The sequence below is a fragment of the Branchiostoma floridae genome, chromosome 5 (assembly GCF_000003815.2).
Source record: "Branchiostoma floridae strain S238N-H82 chromosome 5, Bfl_VNyyK, whole genome shotgun sequence".
NCBI classification, from domain to species: domain Eukaryota; kingdom Metazoa; phylum Chordata; class Leptocardii; order Amphioxiformes; family Branchiostomatidae; genus Branchiostoma; species Branchiostoma floridae.
In genome coordinates, this window is record NC_049983.1 from 12,219,110 (window position 1) to 12,242,478 (window position 23,369).

The window sequence follows — 23,369 nt, forward strand, 5'->3', positions numbered from 1 at the left end:
AAAGCTCCTAATTTTTAGGTCCCTTGGGAATAGGCTAATTTGCATATCCAAAAGATTTCAAAATCACTTGAATTAGACACAAATACATGGAAAAATTACTAGTGTGAGGTTTTATATCATAAGATATAACTGCTTGAGGCTTTTTTCCATTCTACAAGCTTCATTTCATCTTTTCTCAAGCAGATTGTTTCACATGCAAATATCAACCTTTGTTGCGCATTAAAACTTAATGTTTAAAAATCACTTTAAAACTCCTGGAAAGGGACATTTGTACTCTAGAATGCAACAATATGATACTTAATTTCATTTTGTGTTATCTTCTTCAAGCTTTTAAGTTTAAAACTGCAAAAAGTTTTCAAATCCCCAGGGAATCAGCTAATTTGCATATTTTAACGCGCAGTTTTTTAACGCGCAAGTTTTAACGCGCAAATTTTAACGCGCACAAAACCCCAACCCGTACAAAAATCTGTGAATTGTCATTTATCTTAGCAAAACTAACAAAGAAAATAGGGAAGAAACACACTAAATTTGAAAAATAGTATAGTGGAGCTGGCTGAGAGTATAGTGGAGGGCCTCCCTTATTCCACTCTCTGGGGAGAACCCTGCCTTAAGGATCAACTCTCCAGGGTATACAGGTGGAGCATACCTTGTCTTGATGAGATCCTTAAGGTGATAAACTTCATAAAGGTATTACTTTTCTCTTTTGGTTATTTCTTTGTTGTAGAGCAGCAGCCGATGGTACATGTTATATGTCCAACGTCAGTGCCAAAATGAGGTGACGACATACAAGTTGTCTTACACAACTCACTCAAGAAGACATAACAAAGCACTTTTGACTCATGGTTCTTCCCTTCCAAGACGGAAGACTCAAGTGTTGGATACAAACAGTCATGAGATTATGTGGAGCCCTACATGTTGTGTAAACACTAAAATTATCTCTGCTTATGAGCATATGCTACTTCCTTTCCAGCGTACATACAGGGAAACAAAAGTACCAATAACAAGCAGTAAGCTAACATTTTACAGTCTACAACATCATCATGTACAAAAAAAGTCCAAATAAAAACCACTGACTGTGCTTTTATAAAACTTTGAATTAGTACCTAACTGTCTAAGTTGATTGTTAAACTGTTGTTAATGTTATTGTTTTGTCTTCTGTGCAGGTCAAAACCACAGTTCTGTATTGTTTATCTGTTATCTCTTCCCTTCACTTGATCTTCTATACTAGAGTGAGGGACAGAAAGAACTGTTTGGACTGAAAACATTTTTGCACACCTCACACCTGTTTTCAGACTGATGTGACAACAGCTTGTTATTTTACAGGTAACAATTTACTTGCTATTTTGTTGGTCACAACTTGGTGGCAACGTTGTCCATCACTGGACCAGAAAATAAGACTTTACAATGACCAAACACATCCTCGTTATCATCTACCTTTAGTTTACAGGGAGAAATCTTGTTCCATTCTGTTTCGTTTCACTCCAGAGAAGTCTTATATAAGTTATACTCCAATGATATTGTATAGTACTACAATCCTCCTGGCTTGGCTTGGCTTGAACATGGACATCAGGGATGCCATCACGGACATTTCTCTAATCAGCAGGTTTGGAGAAGTGTTTGTTTACAAACATATTCTTCCCATGATTAATTGATTAATATTCAATGATGTTTTGTCCAGAAGGACAGCTATGTCCTTAGGACTAAATATACTGATGTAGCCAATGGGGCAGGTGGTTCAGTCAGACAAACCACCAGTGGCGGCGGCACCATGGGGGCAGTGGGGGCGGCCGCCCCCACAAAAAATAGGTGTGGGGGCGACCCCACGATAAAATAAGCTGAAACACTCAAAATCAAGCTGTAGCCCTTGTGTATATTTTCACTAATGGAAATTTCATCAAATCTCGCTAGTCTACTGGCAAAATTTGGCCCTGAAAATGCAGGAAATGACGTTTCAGAGGGTCCAGATTTCAAAATTTCAAAGGACCTCCCTTGTGAGGATTCGCGCCGTCGGCACTGGACATGGTGGGAAAATGCTACCGGAGCATCGTCCCCCACGACCTTTTTCTAGCAGAAATTTCATTATCAAACTTAGCTTTGTTTATAAGCAAAATGTTCCCCTCAAATGCAGGAAATGGCATTCAAAGTGTCCTGATTTAAAAATTTCTCCAAAACTCCCTTGCGGCGGCTTGCGTCTTCGGGGCTCACGACGACGTAGTGCAAAATATGTTGGTGCGTGGGTCGTCGCCCTGAAAAATTTTTCTCTACTAGAAGTTTAATTGAATTCAGCTTAGTCTGTCTGTAAAATTTGTCCCTCAAAATACAGGAAATGGCGTTTTAGAGGGTCTAGATTTCAAAAATTTCCAGAACCTACTTTGCAACGGCTCGTACCTTCGCCGCTCGAGATGGTGAAAATATGTTGGGGGTGTCGCCCTCAATAACTAAAGCTAAAACTATGTGCATTTTTGATAGAAATGTCATTGAAGTTAGCTTAGTCTGGCAGCAAAATTTGCCCCTCAAAATACAGGAAATAGCGTTTCAGAGGGTTTAGATTTGAAATTTTTCCGGGGGGTGCATGCCCCCGGACCCCCCTAGAAGGGTCGCGCCTCCGGCGCGACGCCTCGGGCCTTCGATTTAGTGATATGAGAAATTTTCGCCCCCACAACTAAAAAATTGTGCCGCCGCCTCTGACCACTACTGTGTGAAACCAAGGACACCAGTTATCTATGTTGGCTTGGGTTACATTTTCTATTCCAGACAAATAAAAAGGGTTTTCAAGAACAGTCCACACAACGTAGAATTACTGGCAAAGCATGTTTTGGTGCCTTGTGTTGGGTCCTCCATGCTTGGTACATGATTGCAGCCCCCAAGCACATTCCTCCACAATAGTAATTCATCATTGTGACAGGACATCATGATTTACATGTTCTCACATATGAGCACAGTGGGAATCAGGAAAAGACCAGTGTAACAACAATTGGCTCTGCTACTTCAAAGGGAATAATGTAATATTTCCAAAGTAGACATGCCAAAAGTCCTCGCAGGTGACCCTGATAGTGGGTCTCAGATAACCAGCATGACAGCAGGGGGTTGCCAACCTTTGCCTCTTGGCTTTGGGCTGTCAAGGACAGTACAGCACCTACCATGTAACCTTCACAGGTGCAATGTGTTAAACAGACAGACACAGTGTGTTGTGTCCTCACTTCCCTTCAGGGAGACCTTCCCAAACAGCTTCACAACCTGTCGAACCAAACCTGCCACACCTGATGGCAAGAAGTCAACAGTCTAGCACGCCCCAACCATGTCACCTAAGGACACTTTCCGTGATTCACCTACGCAGCATTTCCTCTAATAACCTCAGGAAAACAAACGATCTAAAAGACCAATCTAAGTTTCCTGGGGCAAGAAACCTGTCAATGCCGTTCCCAATTTGAATATTCAAATTTGTACCATATTTGGGGATGATCTTGGCTGAAGTTGCTTATAAAAGCTAACAAAGCAGTACCAATGTTTGCAACCTTAATCAAGTCAATGGGAGCTAGCTTGAAGTTACTTTTCTGTTGAAAAACTACCCCCACCCCAGAAAACAAAATATGAGGTGGAACAGTACATTCTACAACTGATCACTCATTACTTTCCTGAGCTATCGAACAAGGTCAACATTTGTTCTCCTCCTTGTTTAGATAAACTGTTTACTTTTCTACAGAGGAAACAGAGCTAGCCTGTGGTCTAACACTGTTTAGCTTAACCCAATCCAACTTTACTAGTAAAAATCAGCAGTTGGGGTAAATTAAAGTTAACAAGGCTGGATCTCTTCCAAACATAGAGCTGAACTAAACCAGTGAACACAGTCTCCACTATCTCAACCTGACCAGTACCAGCCCTCAATATCATCTCTTCATAGATAAGGGATGGGAGGCATGATTTTACAGATAATGACTGCATTATGCTAATTGGTTTATCATCAGCCTATCAACTAACACTTAACACCCTTCTCTCATTAAGGACCATAATCTTGTCTAACACCTTGATATCTTGTTAAAAGGAAAACCAAATTACCCCTACTCTATTCTTCACACCTATGTCACTCACACCAACACCTTACCTGTAGTTCACACCAGGCCACCTCCACTCCAGTTTCAGTGTCCAGACCTCTGTACACAGTTTTGAAGGATCCTCGGCCGACCTCGGAGTCAAACTTCAGGAAACGTGCTGAAGGGGAAGAGGCTATCGCTTTGACATCTTCCACCTCATCCTCCTGTCGCTCTCCATCCTTCTCGTCTGATACTTTCTTCTGTGCATCTACAACAGCTCCGTCCACCTTTTCTTTCTCTGGATCTTCATCTTTGCTTTCCTTCACACTCAACTTTGTGTCTGCATCAGCACCAGGTTTCTCCTTGGCTTCCGAATCAACATCACCATTCAAAACCTTTTCACCATTTTCGAGGGTAGTTCTTTCTTTGGTATCCCTGACAGAATTTTCACTACTACCCTGACCTGGCCCCAACCCTGCTTCCACTTCCTTCCCTTCTACCTCTGTCTCCACAACGGGAGTTTCATTCAAACTTTTCATACTGCCATTGCTGCCTTTGTTTATATCCTTCTCGTCTATATCGAAGCTGACACTTTTCTTCATTGCTTTGGGGTTGATGGAACTCTGACCTCCTGAACTTACTTTTCCATCCGTGGAAGGAATGGCTGGAGGACTAGTTTGTGCCACTGGAGAAGATGACTTCGAGTGCGCTGCCTTGGTTGGCCTGGGGATCTTGCTCGACCCCTGACTCGTTTTAGATTTGACATGGCCAGCGCCGGAGCCGTTCTCCGTTTTCCCGCGTGCCTCTCCGCTCATAGTGGGTCCCATCTGACCCGCACTGGGCGGGAAGAGGAACTGTCAAGTCTGACAGAAAGCCCAGAAAGGGAATGGAAGACTGCGACAGGGGTCACCAACGTTTCACCGACCGCCATCGGGTAAATACAACCACAACAAGGAATCCAATGGACTCGTGCAAAAGGACGACGGCGACATGCCAAATATCCAAGCACTCGGTTGAAAGCTCGATAAAAGTTAGGTCAGAAAATCCACAGTCACCTGTCACAAACGGAATTACAAAGTCTCACCAGCTTCCATCTTCCGGTTACGTTGTCAGAGGGATTCCGGTTGACCTGCCAGAATGAATGCAAGATTTTCAGACGAGTTCAAATCTGGACGACACGTCCTGTTCGTTCGCCAACACGAACCACGCAGTTTGTCACTTCCGGGTTGCACAACGACGTGACCCGTTTCTCGTAATCCGGAGGAAATTCCACGTTTACACCTGCTTGGGCCTACCAGAGCGGCCTTATGTGGCCACACTGAACGGCGAAATCGCCAGTTGCAGCGGGAAAACTGCGCTTTCCCTGTTGAGCCGTTCCCCAGTTGGTTGAGATATGGCGGCCGTCCTGCTACAACACAAACTGGACTAAAGAAGATCCCATACAACTTCAATTAACTGCCTGATTAAGTTACATGGAAACTGTGAATACTACCCCTGAACAGTTCATTAAAACTTCATATACATGCAATAGAATAGCTCAAATAATTCTATTATTATATTACTGAATATGTAAGATTAACGAAAGCAAAGAAAAAGTTCTAGAAATTATCGGGAACGTAAAATGCAGTAATGTGATACCCTATGGGGTCTTGATATGACTACCACCGGCTAGCACGTCACCGGAACGTACTGCGCCTGCGCAAACCCTGGTAGTTTGGGGCTTGGTTTGGTCAACGTTGCATTAAAATCCCGCTTGTTGCACAGTATATGTTAGAGACATGGTTTCGTGTAAAACGTACACGGAGTTTTACCCTTATATACGCACGTACTTTCTTAAATGCGGCCCTTTAGTAAACCGGGGGTTTAGTATGTCTATACTTTTCGCGCAGGCGCAGTACGTTCCGGTGACGTGCTCCACCGGCTCGACCTGAGGACCCTAGTTTCAAACTGCGGATGAATATTCATCTTCAGATTCCTCCCTGTGGACGTGGATAGAGTCCTCAATGTTACCGGTAGATTTCACAGACATTTGAATATGAAAGTATATATAAAGTGGATAATCCTCAAGGACGTAACTGAATCGCCACACATAAAGAGAACATTTTGGTACTAATTTTGACTTCTGGACGTCGGCACAAGGATATCGCCAACTCAATGGCGTAATAAGGCAGGTCTGGTTCCCATCATGCCTTGTTTCAATGACCTCAGAAGGGCCATTCTTCAAGTGACAAGAAAATTGCACAGGGTTTGGTATTTGAAATTAAGGACATATTCTTTCGCATATAATGGAGCATATCAGGCACTTTTCTGAAAGTCCCGACTTCGAGTGTGTAAAAAGAAGCAAGCTCAAATGAGCTGGGGTTGCGCAAACATTGAGAGCTATAGATTCACCCCCTCTGACGACAGTTGGAAGTATTGCAGCCTCCATGAGAGCAGTCGAACTGTGGCTGTTTTTCTTCACAGCAATGAACGGAGGGGGAACTGATGTCCTAAAGAGGGTCTATAAGCATTCACTTTTAATATATCAGTAGATAAACATATTATGGTTAACACTAACCAGGATATCTGAGTTAGTATCACAAAATTCCATGGAAACTTTCATATTGCACTGTAAACTGTATGTCCTCATCATGAACTAATTTAAGAAAAGTAGGGTGTGGTCAACTTTTCAAGATGAGAAGTTGGGAGTTCCAGCATAATCCACTACACCTTCAAAACTAATTCAACAGACAGAGCAAAAAAATGGTCTCATCACAAAGTTATCATTCTTAAATGGAATAACTTTATTGTGAACAAGTTTTGCTGGTTCCCACTCAAAGTAATAATAAAAAATTTAGGGGGCAGCAGTTCCTATATTACAAAACTCAAAATAGCCATTTTGCTCCAACAATTATGAATGTGTTCCCAACTCCCAATCCTGACATCTCTAAAAAATACTCTAGCCATTTGCAACTTCAATGAAGCTTCTATTAATTTTTTCTGGAATGTAAATACATGAGTGGCAAGTGCAAATCTCTTAACTTCTATAGTTTCATATAAAATTTGTTACAGCATAGAGCAACTTCTCTAACTTCCCTCTACAATGTTATGATCTTTCCAAAGTACACACACACATTCAATTTGTTAACTGAGGATTGTGCTTTGGTTAGATAGATTTACAACTTATTCCTGACCCTTTCCCTTGCCTGTTACCATCGTATAACATACAGTGTCACAATCTAAGTTTACACCTCCTTGTGATCAGTTTCTTGTACAAGTATGTACAGGGTTTACAAAAGTTGAGTCCGTCTACATTTTAGTTCTTGAGCCTTTTCATATCTGCACATTTTAAACCACCCAAGCACTGACATACTGCATAAATTCTTAAGACAAAAGAAACTCCACAGGACAGCCATAGTGTAAAAGCTGTGGCTGAAGGAAAGTCATGATTGTGAGGTACCATTAAGATTACTACTTTAAAGCGACAGCTTTGTGTTCAATAAGGTTGCATCCGAGGAGCTATCTACTTGTGTAGATGCCTTGCATTTCAATACAACTACGTACATATGGTGCAGATTTGGACTACTTCATTCAGTTAGCTTACAACACACAATACTTACATGGATTTCGAAATAGCCAGCTTTGCCCCCTGAATATTTACAATTCCCATCTGAATTACACAGTAATCATGTTGGTAAATGGGAGTACAGTAGATCATACATGTACATGTATCATCAAAGTGTTAATCCAATTGTGTCCAGTACATACAGGCATTGCAGAGGTTTATGTAACCATTGTACAATGTAATAGTGGTAACAGTTGTGGTCATATATATATATATATGTATATATATACTGCATCCAGATTATCTGAGTATTTGTTACAGCAATTATATGTTGTACGTTGCAACTTTTCCTCAAGGTGATGTCTTGTAAAGACAATCATGGCACTCTACGCTGTTCAGTCTGTGGATGGATTATACAGCATATCATTTTATCCAGTGTCACAAAACAGCGTACCCAGTAATTAAATATTATCACTTCAACTTCTGAGGTCAATACAAATATGGTGCTGCGGAGAATTCACATAAGGGGATAATGATCTTTCCAGCATATTTCCATTTGTAGTTCATAATCCAGGGCACCAGTTCTACATGAGGGGATTTGTAAATTACAAATGACAATTACTATTATAACTACACTATTTCCCAGCTGTGAGGAAAATCAACAATGTCACATGACTTTTAGAATGGAACAGTCCAATGGTTATAAATAACATATGGACATTCAGAATTCTTCTGCCGTTCTGTCTAGACCTGAGAACAGAAGGTTGATTTAATTACCTATTCAACAAATGGTCCAATACAAATGAGGTTTGAGAACAAAAGACAATACCAGGGATAAATGTGACTTATTTGATTCCAAGGTACGTGGAGTGTAGTATGTTTGAGTATTGAATTGAAACTTTGAACCATCAAATATTGACAAAAGTCTTTATGGCTTTTTCATTAGGTACATTTATATATTGGTGGATGCACACAGTGAAAGGTGCACTTTGCAGACTTATAACTACATATCTATACATCAAAACATCTTTCTACCTTCCTTAACTTTACAAAAAATGTTTCCAGTGTTTGATGAATTAGTAATAGGACATCCATTCACAACTCATTCACAAAATTTACACAGGTAGTCTTCCATGTCCTTTTCCTTACAGTTCACTGCTCATCACTCTCTTACTCTAAGCGTTGTTTTAACTGGCACTCAACATCCTTATTTTTGCTCTTTCAGATCATACAGACCATACAAATTCTCTCATATATCTGAACACAGAGTTCCCAACCCTCACCTTTCTCAGTTTATAATTAACCATCCTTTCTATTGTGTTGACAAATATAGACAAAAATAGCATAATATAGTCTGTACATGGATGGCAAGCAACACACAAAAGGAGGCAAAACTTCTTGTCATATACATTGTTCGCAAGTCGGAGGGGTAAATCTAATGGTAAGTCTTCAGTCTGCGGTTCTCTTCTCGTAATCTCTCAATCTCAGAAACCAGGGATTCGTTCACAGAGTACCTCTGCAACATGGTGTTCACTTCGCTCTGTGGGACAAAAGGTAAGAATATTATCAAAATGATTCAAAACAACAAACCCATAGAATGAATCCATTGTTTCTGGAAAATTCTGCAAACTTACAAATGGACTTCAATTAAGCTACACATCATTTGTCTCTCCCATTACTTGCGAACAGGTCAATATTGCACAATCAAAAAAAAAAAAAGATGATAAGTACAATTTGCAGACATTGCAAAGTAATAAAAGAATAGCCTGCACATAATTCAGGTACTGTATACCTCAAAACGTTTGACGCTCTGTAAGTCAATAAATCTGAGCTGCATGAGTAAAGCTGTGCAAGTGCTCCCCCTACCTTTTGGATCTGGAATTGCCTCAGCATCTCAACTTGCAGGTTGACAATGTCTGTGTGCATAGCAAGTCTGGAATAGGGAAGGACATCATTACTAAAAGCTTCTTTCAAAATTTCCATTAAGTAAAACAATTTTACACATAAACCTCATATTCTAACAACTACAAAGACTCCTCACATAACACCATCCATGTCCTACCTGCACTCATCCATGGCATCTTCCACCAGATTCTTGATAAACTCTATCTGGAACGGCTGTAAGCCGTAGTGTGCAGCTGAGGCATCCACCCTTCTCTTGACCCTGTCTCCCACTTCATCCTCGGACTCAGGACTCCGTACAGATGTCATGCTGGAGGAGGCCCCGCCCAGCAGTCCCACCTTAGCTCGCACATCTGTGGCGACAATGGCACATTAACACTAGGCAAGGACCAATTTTGGGATGCTATTTGCAAATTTGGAGTAGCAGTGAGTGGAACAAACCTAGATTTTTCATTGACAAGGAAACCTTGGATGTTCTTCTCAACATGCATTCTTTTCAAAGACCATGCACTTTTCACAGATATGTGTATATTAGTTACCATAATATGTAATGTGTGTATGGTAAATACAATGTAGTCTTTACCGGGCCTTTTTTTGGAGGTACAGATTGTAAAATTCAGGGGGCAAATGGGAACAACTGGCTAGAAGAGTGAGTGCACGTTAAGGTTACTAGTAACATTCCCCCTCTGGCCAATGAAACCCTCTGGTGGCAAATCTCCGATGACAAACTATTCTCCCTATAGCCAGCATAGTCAGTTAGAGACTAGATACATTAGCCGTCCCCAGATATTTACATGTTTTTTGTCCTCTGACTGTAGTATCAGAGTAGCTCTAGCATCACCATACGATGATGTTGCCCTACCTGGTGACCCCGGTGCAGGAGACCCCACCCTTCTGGCAGGAGACCCCGGCAGGGTGGTGATGCCCAGCCCTGGGGCAGGTGCGGTGGCCGGGGGGAGGGGTGGGGCGGCTGCTCCCTTCAGGTCAGGGTCAGACGGGGAGTTAGCCAGGCTGGGGGGGATGGAGGGCTGGGGGACGGGCTGGGGGACGTGCTGAGCTGCCTGCATGGCTGGGTTGGTGATGGGCACTCCTGCTGGGGGGACAGAATCATCATTGGTTATCATCATTCTCTTTTCCATAAGTGCAGTGGGTTCTTTTACGTGCAGGAGGTGTAGCTCTCCTCAAACATGTGACAGAAAGCACTGGTGAAGGCTAGGACTTTTGCAAGAATGAATCTTAGTCACATGCAGTGTCTCCTAGTTTGGCAACTAAATGTATTACACAGCCACTTATTTGTCAAGGTTCTAACAATAGCACTAGCTCAGCAAGAAGCTCCAACATAGCAAACGTTTATGTGGAGTAATGCTGTGATTGACCAGCCACCAGGTGTAAACTATACCATATCTTCAACAGCACTTGCAACCCCAAGGTAAAACCATAGTTTGATCCCTTAGATAACTGTGTCTATTCAGGAAAGTGCACAAGAGCACCATATGCTAACCTCTGTGACCTGTTTTCAAGACTTCCATGTTTCCTCTTCTACTGACATGGCCTTCAGAAGGGAGAGAGAGAGGGAGGGTAGGTTGTAGAGACAAAGGTAGAAAGGTTGTTAGTTGAGAAGAAAACGTACCCTTCCGCATGTTCTACGATGTAAAGGTGAACGCACAAGGTGAAAACACAAAATAAGAATACTTAGGGTGTTATTCTTTAGTGACTATTTCTATTTGTGGATTTTACCCCTCTCAGCAATTTTGGCCTCTCCCGGGCTGGTTGGTCTCCTGGAACTGAGAGCTCCTGAAGCTGCTGGTCTCATCCCCAGGGAAGGTTCACTGTCACTGCTGGTAGATGTGGTCAGGTTGGACGGCTGCAGAGAGAGAAAAAACTTTGCCTTTATATTTTATACCTTTGTCAGGGTTGGACAAGTTCACTTGTCCTATGGGGCAAGTACATAGAAAATTTACTTGCCCAAACTAACTTGTTTTCAATTCCATCAATGGAATTCTTTTATTGTTGGCTCTATTTTTCTGTGTTGACCAATGCTTGATCAAGTTGATGCTATGACTGTGAAAGGTAAAAAGTGTATTGAAATCTCACTCATGGAAACATCTTTCCTGCCCGATCGGACAAGTGGGGTAGGTTATGCACTTGTCTGATCAGCACTTTCACTTGCCCTGGACAATCGGCCTAGTGGACTTGTCCAACCCTATTTGTACATCTTAAGCAATTTTTCTTTTCTTCTTTAAATGGAGGAAATCACCACAAGGAGAGGGTATAGACAGCTTGACATGTCGTGATGTGTAAGTACTCACTCGCTTCCTCCACTTCCATGGCATGAACCTTCTCCCCTACAGGGTTAGCGTGGAGGTACAGTAGAGAAGATAGACATGCACAGGTGAGGCACAGACAGAGCAGTGCTGGGACTACAGGGTTAGTAAGCCATACACTGTGGGTGGTGGACATGTGGTATAGAAGACATGGCAAGTCAAGGCCTAGAGCTAGGTTTAGTTTCTTTTCTACCAGTCTGACAGGCTAGTTCATGAACCAGGCTAGTTTATGAACATTTTAGTTTGTCTGACACAAACATCCATAATGGTGAGTGAGAGAGGTGCACCAAGCTTCAAGCCCTGATAAGTGTACTAACAGAACATAAGCATGGGAAGTCTACAAAAGGGAACCAACAGTAAGTAGACTCACATAGAGAAATACACAGGCAATCAGGAATGGGAATTGTGACGATACTGGAGACAATTTACTAATATGCAGTTGCAATGCTGTTACTGTGTTGCTAGATCAATTAATATAGAAATGGTAACTCTTCAATGTTCTTCACTTGGACAAGACATACATGCAAGAGACAGATATTGCTTATATGTAATTTAAATTGTAATCACTAATGGTAACTGTTACTTGCAAAGAACATGCTTGCAAAGTGTTCAAATTAAGACCATTTTGTAACAACCAATGTTGCCAATAAGGAACCACTGCTCACCAATGTTGGGATTTGTGACACAAAGGATGGCTTTGGTGCTGAGAACCTTGCGTCTGGCTCAGACTCGCTACTCTCGCCGCCTGCCATTGGTCGGGAAAGGAAGGACGCTCCCTCAGGGGTGTCCACGGAACCAATGGGATGTTTTCTTACTCCAGCTACTGGTGTTGTCATATTGTCCCCCAGAGGGGAGAAAACTCCCATTCCTACAGTTGAAATGACATTTAGTGACACTAGATATGGAAATATCCCTACTTAGGTCTCACAGGACATAATTGAAGTCTGGATGTAAGACTATCTGACAAATAGTACTGTGCAAATCAAATTTATGACAGTAATATCTAATGTTCTTCTTTTGCTATGTTTGGTCACCTGTACCATTAAGACAAATAATTATGGACACTGTAGCACTGCTGCCTTAGAGTTGATAGTTCCACACATATCATTATCTACAGAAAGGGACACACAACTGGAGAGAATTCTCAGTGACATAGATGTAAAGGCAGTATATCCTGTACAGTTATCTAAACAAGACTTGACAGCTGTCCCAAATCTTAGACATGACATATTTCTTAAGAACTATTTGGGTCATCAGATGTTGACAGACAAGCCCCACTTCCTTGACTATCTGTGAAGGGAATCAAAGGAAAATGGCTAGGTTTCTTTTCTATATTCCAGTAAGGAAAACGCAACTTTTACCACACACACTATTCAGTTTGAAAATTTGCTTTTCCCTTGTGGCTGTTACATTTGTACATACCATATCATACCATATGTACTAAAGCACAACGCTGGATCTTCCCAGATGTAAACATCACTACAGGTAACATGATACCATGAACAGTTTCTTCCCCTACCATTACTGCCAGGATCTGCCTTTATATCGGCTTTCCCCTCCAGCTGAGGGCGTGGCTGGTTAGAGGCATCTCCAGTCGAACTCGCAGACGATCCTGGAAAACAAAAACAAGAGATGAATACACCAAATAAATCTTATATAATATATTTGAGCTTGATGATAGGAAGCACTAGAATAAAAAAATGTTTGAGCTTAGCACTAGGACAGTTACTTTGTTGCTGCACCTTTTATCCACAACATAAAGAAACAGTAAGCAGACATGGCACTGGACATGATCAAAGTTGTTGACAGTTATTCAAATTAAATCATATGGGGCCTGATAACATCTATGTGTAAAAGGTAGATTCCTCTTGTGTAACTCTTCGCCTGCCCTAAAATCTAATGTACCGGTAATCAACATTCCTGGCTCGCATCTAAAATAACAAAAACAATAAAAGAAGAATTCCAACTTTTACTTTGTTAGCTTATCTGAACGTAAGAAGAATGTTGGAACATACCATCTCTGATAGGGGAGAAGATGTCCTCATTCTGCAAGTTGTCCTTGGAGGGAACACGCACTGCCTGCTTGTCCTGGTCAGAAATGCTGCCTGTGCTAGCACTCTGGGGGATGCCTGTTGAAGAAAGAGATACATTTCAGCACAAAGTAATGTGTATCCCCCACTTAGAATACAAATACATGGGAGAGAAAAAAAATTATTTGTACATGTATACATTTGGCAATGACAATGTCATGTTTGGAGACTTCTGCGGGGTGGTGACAATTGTGGCATTTGGAAGTTAAGTGAATGTTAACATTGTTGGACATAAATTATGCAAATGAGGACCTCATTTGCATGAATGATTAAAAATGCTGTGGATAAAGCATTTACCAGTATGCAGCATTATTTTGCCTGTCGCTGTCGATATGATAAACAGGTGTGCGTTGGACAGGTGGTCGTCTCGAAAGGTCGCTTAATGCTTACATCAATGGGGAAAATGACTAGGTGGTCGGCTTAAAAAGATTGTCACTTGGGCAGGTTTGACTGTAGTTTTGATCCCAACAGGAAGAGTTATGATTATGAAGCAAACATAAAGCACATTTGAAAAAATGTGAACAAGGAAATAAATTACTACTCCATAGCATATCTTATCTTTCATCTTAGGTCACAGGCTTCTGTCCTTTCATCTACTGGGGTCTGGTGGGACATGTGCCAAAATATGCCACCATGGCACATGAAGCAAAGACTGATTGTCTGCTACAACTGGGCAATCAATGGCTAACTGGACATAAAATAACAACAGAACACGTCTCACAATATACCTTTGTGCGTAGAACTAGATTGTGTGTGTTACTTATCATCTACCATCTAGCTTAGATCACAGGGTCAGAGTAGTAAAAGCACTCTTGCAAATTATATCCAATACTCTCTACCAGCGACGCTATTTGATAAATTATACATATACACCGAAGTCGGGTTGTCATGGTTTTCATTTTCGTTCTTACATCATATTTCTCCATACCTCTCCTCAGTAGTGCCAGCATCAATATGTACACTAATTGAACATTATCTGTGGTGACGTCATGTGATACATCTATACACAAAACAACCCACTACTCCCAGTGGCTACCTGCACACGTCCCACCATCTGGTGTCTCCGTCCCCACCGTCCTGCAGTGGAACGTGGACTTATACACGGGGACACTTTCCTCAGGGTGATCCTGGCTTCTCCGGACAAACAACCCACAAAAGCACTTGAATGGATGCAGACAGAACAGGCTACGCACTTCCACATTATCTCTTGCCATCTTGGCAGCCAGGGAGAGCACCAATATTTCCCATGGGGAGGAAGAGTGAGCCGTGCTTTTGCACTTAAACTTGACAGCTAGCTCAGAGGATACGGGCCCCTCAGAAAAGGGGGAGTTAAACTGCCTAGTGTCTGATTATATTGGTATCTCCCATTCTAAAATGTCCCTCCTGCTTCCACCTAACACAGAATGGTTAGTCCCAAAAATTACAGCTTGACTTAAGCTTGTCCAAATATTTGCCCCGCCCATTTCTTTTCCTCAAAGCCACAACCTCGGAGATGGTTTCTACAGCAGCACCATAGACACAGAGTCTCGATGGTAACGAAGTTATCCCACAGATTGCTCCCATTGGCTGACAGGTGTAATTAGATCTAGAAGTCGTCACTGGTGCACCGTGTGGGAAGACGGTCCAAAGGTTGCACACAGTCAGCACTAATACATCATAATCTATCCTATCTTTTCCATCTGGAAGGCTGGCAGGATCAGGATGGAGATACTTTCAATGAGTCTGCGTGGGAGGACTCTGTCTCTACCCTGCCGTAAAATATCATCTGTTCCAATCAATTTCTCCTCCTCAGTAATCAGACACTAATTGGAGGTTAAACATGCCTCAAAAATGAAGACCATTTCCTGCCTTCCTCCCTTGAGGCCTGTTCTAATTAAAAACCAAATGGGCTGGCAACACGATAAGCAAAAAAATAAAAAGGAAAGGGATTGTCTTGTCATTTTGAATCTTGAATAAGAATACAGATAGAGAATTATTGTCAAACTACTACCTTGCCCTACACTTTTACCATTCCTGGAACAATTATAACAGGTAAATGGGAAAGGAGAGGACGAAAGAATCTGACTCAAGCACAATCCCCTGATCAAAGGTGACATTCCCGGTCAGGGATGATAATCATTGCATTTCAACACATACTTGACTAAAACAGTCCAGCCTACCCTTAGGAGGTCGTGCCTCTGCCCTCGCCCGAGCACTGCCAGACCTGATGTTGGGGTGGGACGTCGACTTCTGTACAGACTTCTTAGTGGACGACTGGGAAGCACTTCTCCCTTCAGCCTGGGTGGAGATATGGTTATTGTTTAGTGTTAGACAGATTTTACAAGAAATTTACAAGTCAGGAATTGCTGCTCAATAATACACAGTAGCCGAATCACAGGTTATCTAACAGAAAAGATGTTCAAAGATTCTTCTCACCTTCTGTGCAATTTGATACTTGAACTTGAGGCACTTGACTGAGGTCTTGTGTGCTTGTGTCACTTTCTGTGGCGTGGTGCCAGCCCGTAGATCGTACAGATAAACCTTCCCTCGTGTTGATCCCACCACAAGTGTGGCACCGTCGTACATCAGGTCTACCGCCGTTAGCGGCGACTCTGCCGTCATCGTTCTCACAATACTGAAAACATGCATAAGAAACAAGATATTCTTACAAAGCATGATACAAACCATTATGCTCCTTTGCGTATCAGGAAATGAGGAATATGAAACAGAACACTAGGCCTTACAGACTTACAGAATTTCTCCTCCAGTTCAAGACAAACAATCATAGATGGGGAAGAAAGGAAAATTCCAGACAAAACCCTTTCCTGCCAACCTTATCTATGTATGACTCTATAGCCAGCTTCTACAAGTACACATATATCCCATCCTGTTCCACCCACCTTTTCCCCTGTACATCGTAGCAGCAGATCTTCTTGTCCAGCCCCACGGTCGCCATCAGCATGTCGTTCACGGGCGAGAAGGTCAGCGCCGTGGCAGGGGCGTGGTGCGCGTCCTTGAAGGAGTGGAGCGGTCTTCTCGTGTTGGTGTCCCACAGAACCACCGTCCCGCTGTCCGACACGGAACCCAGCAGCGATCGCTTGAAGTACGAGTACTGGATGTCTCGTATGGCCTGGAAAATACAGGTTTGTTAGTAAACATGACTACTGGACATACACTGGAGTAACCACAGCATTGTTTAAAGGGTACTTCCATCACCACTTTACTAGTACCTAACATCCTTAAGAAGTTGAAATTAGGAAAGTCATGACACGTACCTCCATCTTAGGCAGACTGAGGGGGCTGCTGGCCTGGTTGGTGGTGACATTATGTAGTACGATGTTACCGTTGACAGAGCCAGACGCGATGTACGTGTCGTTCCAGTTGAATGTAACACAGGTTATGGCATCGCTGTGACCCTAGACAGGACATTCACTCATTGTCAGGACACAGCTCTAGAATAGTTAAAAACACTTCCCTTTCTGTAAATACTTCCCTGATGGTGGGAAATAAATCATCTTTTGTCTTAATCATATGGTTTGTTAACAATGTAACATTTTTATGTGAAGAACATCTTTACTGCTTTTACTAAGCATTAGTTCAAGTTACATGTTCAAAGTTAGACAACAATCACAGAGCTCATACTCTCACTAGTAGTCTGTGTGTTACATCTACTTCAACCAGATAAAGTGATGACTCCATTGTACCTTGTATTGCTTCTTGACTTTCTTAGTCTTGATGTCAAAGATATGGATGGTTCCGTCCTTCCCACCAGTCAGCAGGTACCGGGATGTGGAGTGGAAGGCAACACACGTCTGACTCTCCTGGAACATCATAATGTTGTGGTCAACACCTCATAGAACTAAATCATCATACAACAGAGCAACAATGCCATCACTGTAATACATCAAAAGACGTTTTTGTTCAGTGGTGCTGATGAACTGACACATGGTTTTCCCATGACAGGTAAAACTTACACCGGCTGAGATTAATTAAAACAAGCCCTCCCTCTATTAAAAAGTGTTCGTCCTTTTACATGAAAACATACTGCTAACAATACAAAACTTACCCCCACAGCGTACTCAGCGATGTTATGTGACGAGCCCCTCTTCACGGAGGTCAGTACGACCTTGTCTCCTGCTGTAGATGCTGTGGCCATGAACTGGTCTGGTGAGGGTCAAGGGCACACAGAACATGCTAACAACAGGTACTTCTAGTTCAACAAACGGTAGCATTCACCATCTAAAAAATTTACATGACATTGTACTATAGGTAGCTGCTCACTTGACACTATCATAACATTGATTGATGACAAAAGAGACAAAGTCCATGCACAACAATTGCTTTCATATGCTCATTTTGTGGCAAACTGTGCATAAGCAGAGCAAGTCTAGCCGCACAATCTGATTCTCCAACAGGATGAAAAAAACAAGAAGAAGATTGATGACATAATATTGAAGTATAACATTTGTCCACATGCATCAATAGAACTACTACTACTTCTAGTAATACCAGCAAGTCCAGGTCTATTTTCAATTAGCCATCTCCCTTCCACTTTTTATTAATTGTCATCTATTTAGAGGCTTTCATGAGTCAAAACAGGAACAGTCCAGCTGTGAAAGTGGTTATGTAATGACCTGGTGTAAATCTTGTAACATTCCCATCTTTAATTTTGAAAAGCATTACATGTGTTTGTATTGTCTACTTTAGGAATATCAATACATGTACTTTGGAAATGACAACAGAGTATTGTAAGATTTTCTCATTTCAAACTACTATATGTAGTCACTCTGGTAGGTTCTACAGCTCTCTGTAGACTACAAAACATGTAGTGAATGAAGCAATTACAGTATTGAACGCAAACAACTAAGCCAAATCCCAGCAGGACTTGTCTGTACATTGATTTGCACAGAAAACTCATCAATCCAGTCTAATAAATGATTTTCTCATGTTGACAGGGTCAGCAGTGATACTATGGACTGATTTATTCATAGTTTCCGCCACTTGAATCAATACCTGGGGGCTACAACGTGCCCGGACTAACAGAGTGATGGCCCTGATTTTCATTCTGAAGGGAGATGTTTTACAGAAAATTTCTTTCATGGCATTGCATATTGTATCATTATGTAGATACTACTAGTATATACATGTAGTAGCTTAAGTCTTTACCTCAGAATCAAATTTTCAATTGAAATTTATATCTTCCTAAGCTTGAAACATATTTAGGTTTTTCTTCTATCACATTAATCAATCAATATGACCACGTTTTGAACTATAAACCACGCAATAGTATAGTGTGCTGTACTACTCATAATATCAGTTAAATACCTGTTGCATTTCAGATTCTACAGTCACTAATGAAATACACTATACATGTCTGACTGTGTTAACAAAATCTATCCAGTTGCTTGAGTAATTTCTGTGTTGTGTTGTGAAGGATACTGTTATGGCTCCAGCAGGCAGATGATATGTCCTGTTGATGTGGGTTGAACTCTGACATCAGCGCCATGCCGGGGACCTCCCACACTTTCGCGTCCCCGCCCACCGACACCAGCCATGGGGCGTCGGCCATGATGCTGGGCTGGCCCAGCTTTCTTATCTACAGTTTACTGACACACTTCTTCCTATGTCAGAGGATGCCTTCAAGGAACCTGTTGGGCCTGCTGAAAGAAATTGACAGGGCTCTTGTATCCTCAAAAAAAAAAAGCACAACTTGCAACAAAATATACCCGTCAACAGTAAAATCTTAATCATAGTTAATGTTGACTTACCAAATTTATGATTCACTGGCAAAAATTGAAATTACAAATACTGTACAATAGAAAAAAAAAAAAAAAAAATGAAGTCCTTCAAGCCCCCCAAAATTCAAGTCTGGTCAAAAATCAGCAATAAATACTTTAAGCAAGTAACTACATATGGTGGAAAATTCCTGCATAACGATACAGACAGCATTACACAAATATCAAGATTTCCCAGGAAACAAGCTGAAACAGCATATAAGTCTTGATTGTGATATATGGCATAAGGTGTGGGAAAAGTAATTCTCTCGTGTTCACAGAACTGCCAGTAGATCGCACCAACAAATCTCATATCTGGAATCCAATATCCTCCCACTTTGATATTGGCCTTTTCCTCCTGGGTGACTAGTACATGCTTTCCTGTGCTAAATCTGACTCCAGGTCTCCTCTAATACTTTGTCACAGTCCTGGTTACATCAGATCACATCAACACTACGTTCATATGTGACACTGATAGTGATACATGTACGTTTCCTCACATACATGTACATCTAAAACAGGGCAGTCTGAAAAGTTATGTAGGAACAATTTTGACTCTTAACGCCTGCTTAATTGGAGACAAATCAAACTTGCTAGCATAGTTATACATAACAAGGAACCAGTGAAAGAATCTACTCTTGGGCTTGGTAACGGTACAGCGTACCGGTACAATACCGATTTTTCTTATTGGACCGGTCCAGAAAAACCGGACCTGAAAAAATTAGGTGGACCGGATGTTGGATCGATTAGAAAATTAACAGATTGTTTTATCGGGCATTCACACGTTTTGGCGCTTGCAGCTGGAAGAAAATAACACGAGTGGAGCAGAGTAGAGTTTATAGTCATTTCTACCAAGTTTTACAGCCAATCGTACAGGTGCAGTTAGCGTTGTGGGATTTTAAAATGCCGGTGTGAGTCTAATACTCCACCAAACAGATTTCTTTGTAGTGGAATGGACCATTGGTATGAGTCATACTGCATCAGGTCCAGGTTCAGGTCCGGACCTGGACCTGATCCTCTGGACATGAACCGGACCTGGACCTGAAATTTTCTGTACCGGTACCTACCCCTAATCTACTCATGTCATCATGAAGGGCTGCTGTAGGGGAGGAGGTGATGGTTGTGTTTTCCCTACAGTTTGGTCTGCTGAGGTGGTTGAATTGAAATTGACTTTTTGGGAGACGATGAGCAACTTTCTCAAGATTACATGGACACCAAAGAAGACACATGTTTGTTGCAGAGACTCAACTCCCTTTTTATTCAAACATGCCAAGAGTTCGAACGCTGCACCTGCGAAAGGGTGCAAACCTCACCGTTTGAACAGCTAATCCCATTTGCTGGTGCAGCCATCAAACTGCCATCTTAGAAATGTGGTTCCAACATGATCCATAAAAAGAAACCTTCCACCAAGGAGGTTCCACTAAGTCCAGTACCAAAGGAAAAGGCCTGATGACACCATGACTGATGTCAATTTTGACTACAGATGATAACAGTTCCAAATCGTCTATTATAGGAAAAATAGTTACCTGGTGTATAATAACCTTCCAATGCCTGTTGTGTAACCAATATCTTACTGATTTCTCAAAGGATTTTTGACAACTGCCAAGAGGTGCTAGTAAAAATGATTCACTTGCTTCCAGTTCCAGACGTTGGTCCTGAGTCTATGGCTTCCTCGTAATACTAATAGGGAAGGGAGAGGGACTGTTTGACACGACTGGCATGGGATGTTTGACCAACGCATACTTACAGCACATCGATGTATCTACTGCAGACAAAGAAACGATATCATTGTGCGGAATCAAAACAAATCCCTCGGCAAAAGTAGAACTCTGTCAAGTTGTCCCGGGAGGGGTCGATGTCAATAGGGTTGGCGGAAACGGCTGCCCGGTCGGTCGGCGGAAACCGCTGCCCGGTTCGGTCCTGAGGTTGGTTTGGGGGGTTTCCAGTATTGCATACAGTATTGTAAGTGAAGTAAACAAAATGCCTACTTAAATATTCCATAACGGTTGTTAGATGTAATGTTGCTAGATGTTCAAAGGAAGCTGGCCAAATAACTTATCTTTTGAAAAAAAATTAATTTGACATTTCTTGGTAAGATTGTCCCATTCCCAGCTGCTACTATTCGAACGTCCCCCAGTACAGAACGTCAGAAGTTTGCTACGTCAAGGTTGTACAGGGTGGCGGTCCTTTGATCTAGTATACCATATGTGCCGCGGGCGCCAGCGACAAAATCAATCAATTTTGACAGCACTACCGCACCGAGCTGTCTGACATGTCCGAGGAGAAACTATCTCTAAGAACTGTAAAAGAATTCAAATTTAGTTAAATCAATACTAAAATGTACATTTACAAACGCATGGATTCAATTTTTTTGTGTCAGGTTCTGGTTTAAACTAATGTAGTCAATTATATATTAATTATGTACAATGTTTTCACATAATTTTGTTACTTCACACGAAAACGGCTCCGCCGTAGTCTTTCCTCCTCGTAAGCAAACTTGTCATCGAACATTGAATTCTTGAAAGATAAAAATGGTGATTTCACCAGTGTCTGAAGATTTCCCCCACAGCAATTCTTTGATTGATCCCGATACTATCTTCTCACATGTCGGAAATGATAAGATAATAAAGATAATAAAGATTTAACCAAGGATTGAATAAATGTGCTCGTGGTCAAAGCACTGAAAGTCAGCATAATCCCATCCAGTCTCAGATCGGCAGAGCGGCTAGAGCCCAAATAACACCGCGATAAACAACGTGGCCACGGTCGGCTCGAGAAAAATTCTTAGTTAGCAATTAATCTTCAACACGAATGACTCATACTCTAAAGCTATTCCGAAGAACAAGTAATAATTAAGTTTACTACTGTCCCCTATTAGAAGCGCCTCACACATATCCATGTGGCCACACGCACTGCGTATTTGGGGTCAACGACCTAACGTTAATGTGCGCTGCATGGAATGCCGAAAACTTCCGATGAATCAAATCAATCAATCCAACCTATAGTTTCCCATTCCAGAGTATATAAATATAAAACTAGTGTTGGGGATTACATTTTTGAAAAGAAAAAAAGATCAAGGCGCAAATCAGTTCTTACGGTGAGGACACGGCGCGGCTCATTATCGACCTTATTAGCGTTAATGAGCTGGTAGCACCGAAATCTGGTGTTCACCGGAAACGTGTACAAAGTTCGAAATTTCGCCGTGTTTGTGTTTTCGAATTTCCGAAATGACGGTAATGTTTACGATATTAGCGCTACTGTAAATTGTAGGGTCAGCCTACACGAGAAATGCACTTAAATTACTGCTGCGATAGCAAGCCACTTGTTTACATTTGGTATACTCGAAACCCCCAAAACCAACCTCCAGACCGGACCGGGCAGCCGTTTCCGCAGACCGACCGGGCAGCCGTTTCCGCCAACCCGATGTCAACATGCACAAAGAACAGAAAATGAATCCCTCATACAGCGTTTGAACCCTCAAAATGCACATTTTCTTGGACAGCAGAGTAAGTGCCTTACCTTTTCGTTGCTCTTGCTTGTACAGGACCTCTCAAAGTGGGAGAAAACTAGAAGATTTGTCGTTGCACCACAACCCAACATCGACTTGCCGCCATTTTAAATTCGTTACGAACAGCGCATGCGACATGCATGGATGAATTGGAATGTAGCACGTAATTCGGTCTTGGTAGTTTTGTCACAAAAACTATTCCGTTTCTAAATACAGT

General features: G+C 41.8%; 2 protein-coding genes across 55 annotated transcripts in view; both read right to left on the reverse strand.

Annotated features, from left to right (window-relative positions):
* Positions 1-5,553, reverse strand: part of LOC118415877 (serine/threonine-protein kinase WNK1-like) — a 66,949-nt gene extending 61,396 nt beyond the window's left edge. For 8 of the 48 annotated variants that reach the window (XM_035820740.1, XM_035820743.1, XM_035820742.1 and 5 more), the window contains exon 1: positions 4,103-5,552. In XM_035820740.1, the coding sequence (XP_035676633.1) occupies positions 4,103-4,858 (756 nt within the window). In that variant the 5' untranslated portion in view covers positions 4,859-5,552. Of the gene's footprint in view, positions 1-4,102 lie in introns of all 48 variants that reach the window. The other 40 variants (XM_035820759.1, XM_035820754.1, XM_035820756.1 and 37 more) reach the window with 15 other exon arrangements.
* Positions 5,554-6,793: 1,240 nt separating this feature from the next.
* On the reverse strand, positions 6,794-23,314 carry LOC118415592 (protein NEDD1-like). 7 transcript variants are annotated; one of them, XM_035820291.1, is made up of 18 exons: positions 23,164-23,314; positions 19,310-19,530; positions 17,937-18,034; positions 17,575-17,691; positions 17,146-17,286; positions 16,771-17,000; positions 16,307-16,505; positions 16,051-16,168; positions 13,817-13,930; positions 13,321-13,413; positions 12,467-12,669; positions 11,787-11,822; positions 11,215-11,341; positions 10,979-11,029; positions 10,340-10,567; positions 9,638-9,830; positions 9,442-9,508; positions 6,794-9,115 (listed from the first exon to the last, which is right to left on the reverse strand). In XM_035820291.1, exons 2-18 carry the CDS (start codon positions 19,437-19,439, stop codon positions 9,011-9,013), a joined length of 2,250 nt encoding a protein of 749 aa, XP_035676184.1. In that variant the 5' UTR covers positions 19,440-19,530; positions 23,164-23,314; the 3' UTR covers positions 6,794-9,010. The 7 variants fall into 7 exon arrangements, with proteins under 7 accessions (XP_035676184.1, XP_035676181.1, XP_035676183.1 ...); XM_035820288.1 differs by having other exon boundaries at positions 10,340-10,570; XM_035820290.1 differs by having other exon boundaries at positions 10,340-10,570; positions 19,310-19,527; positions 23,164-23,301.
* Positions 23,315-23,369: the final 55 nt, after the last annotated feature.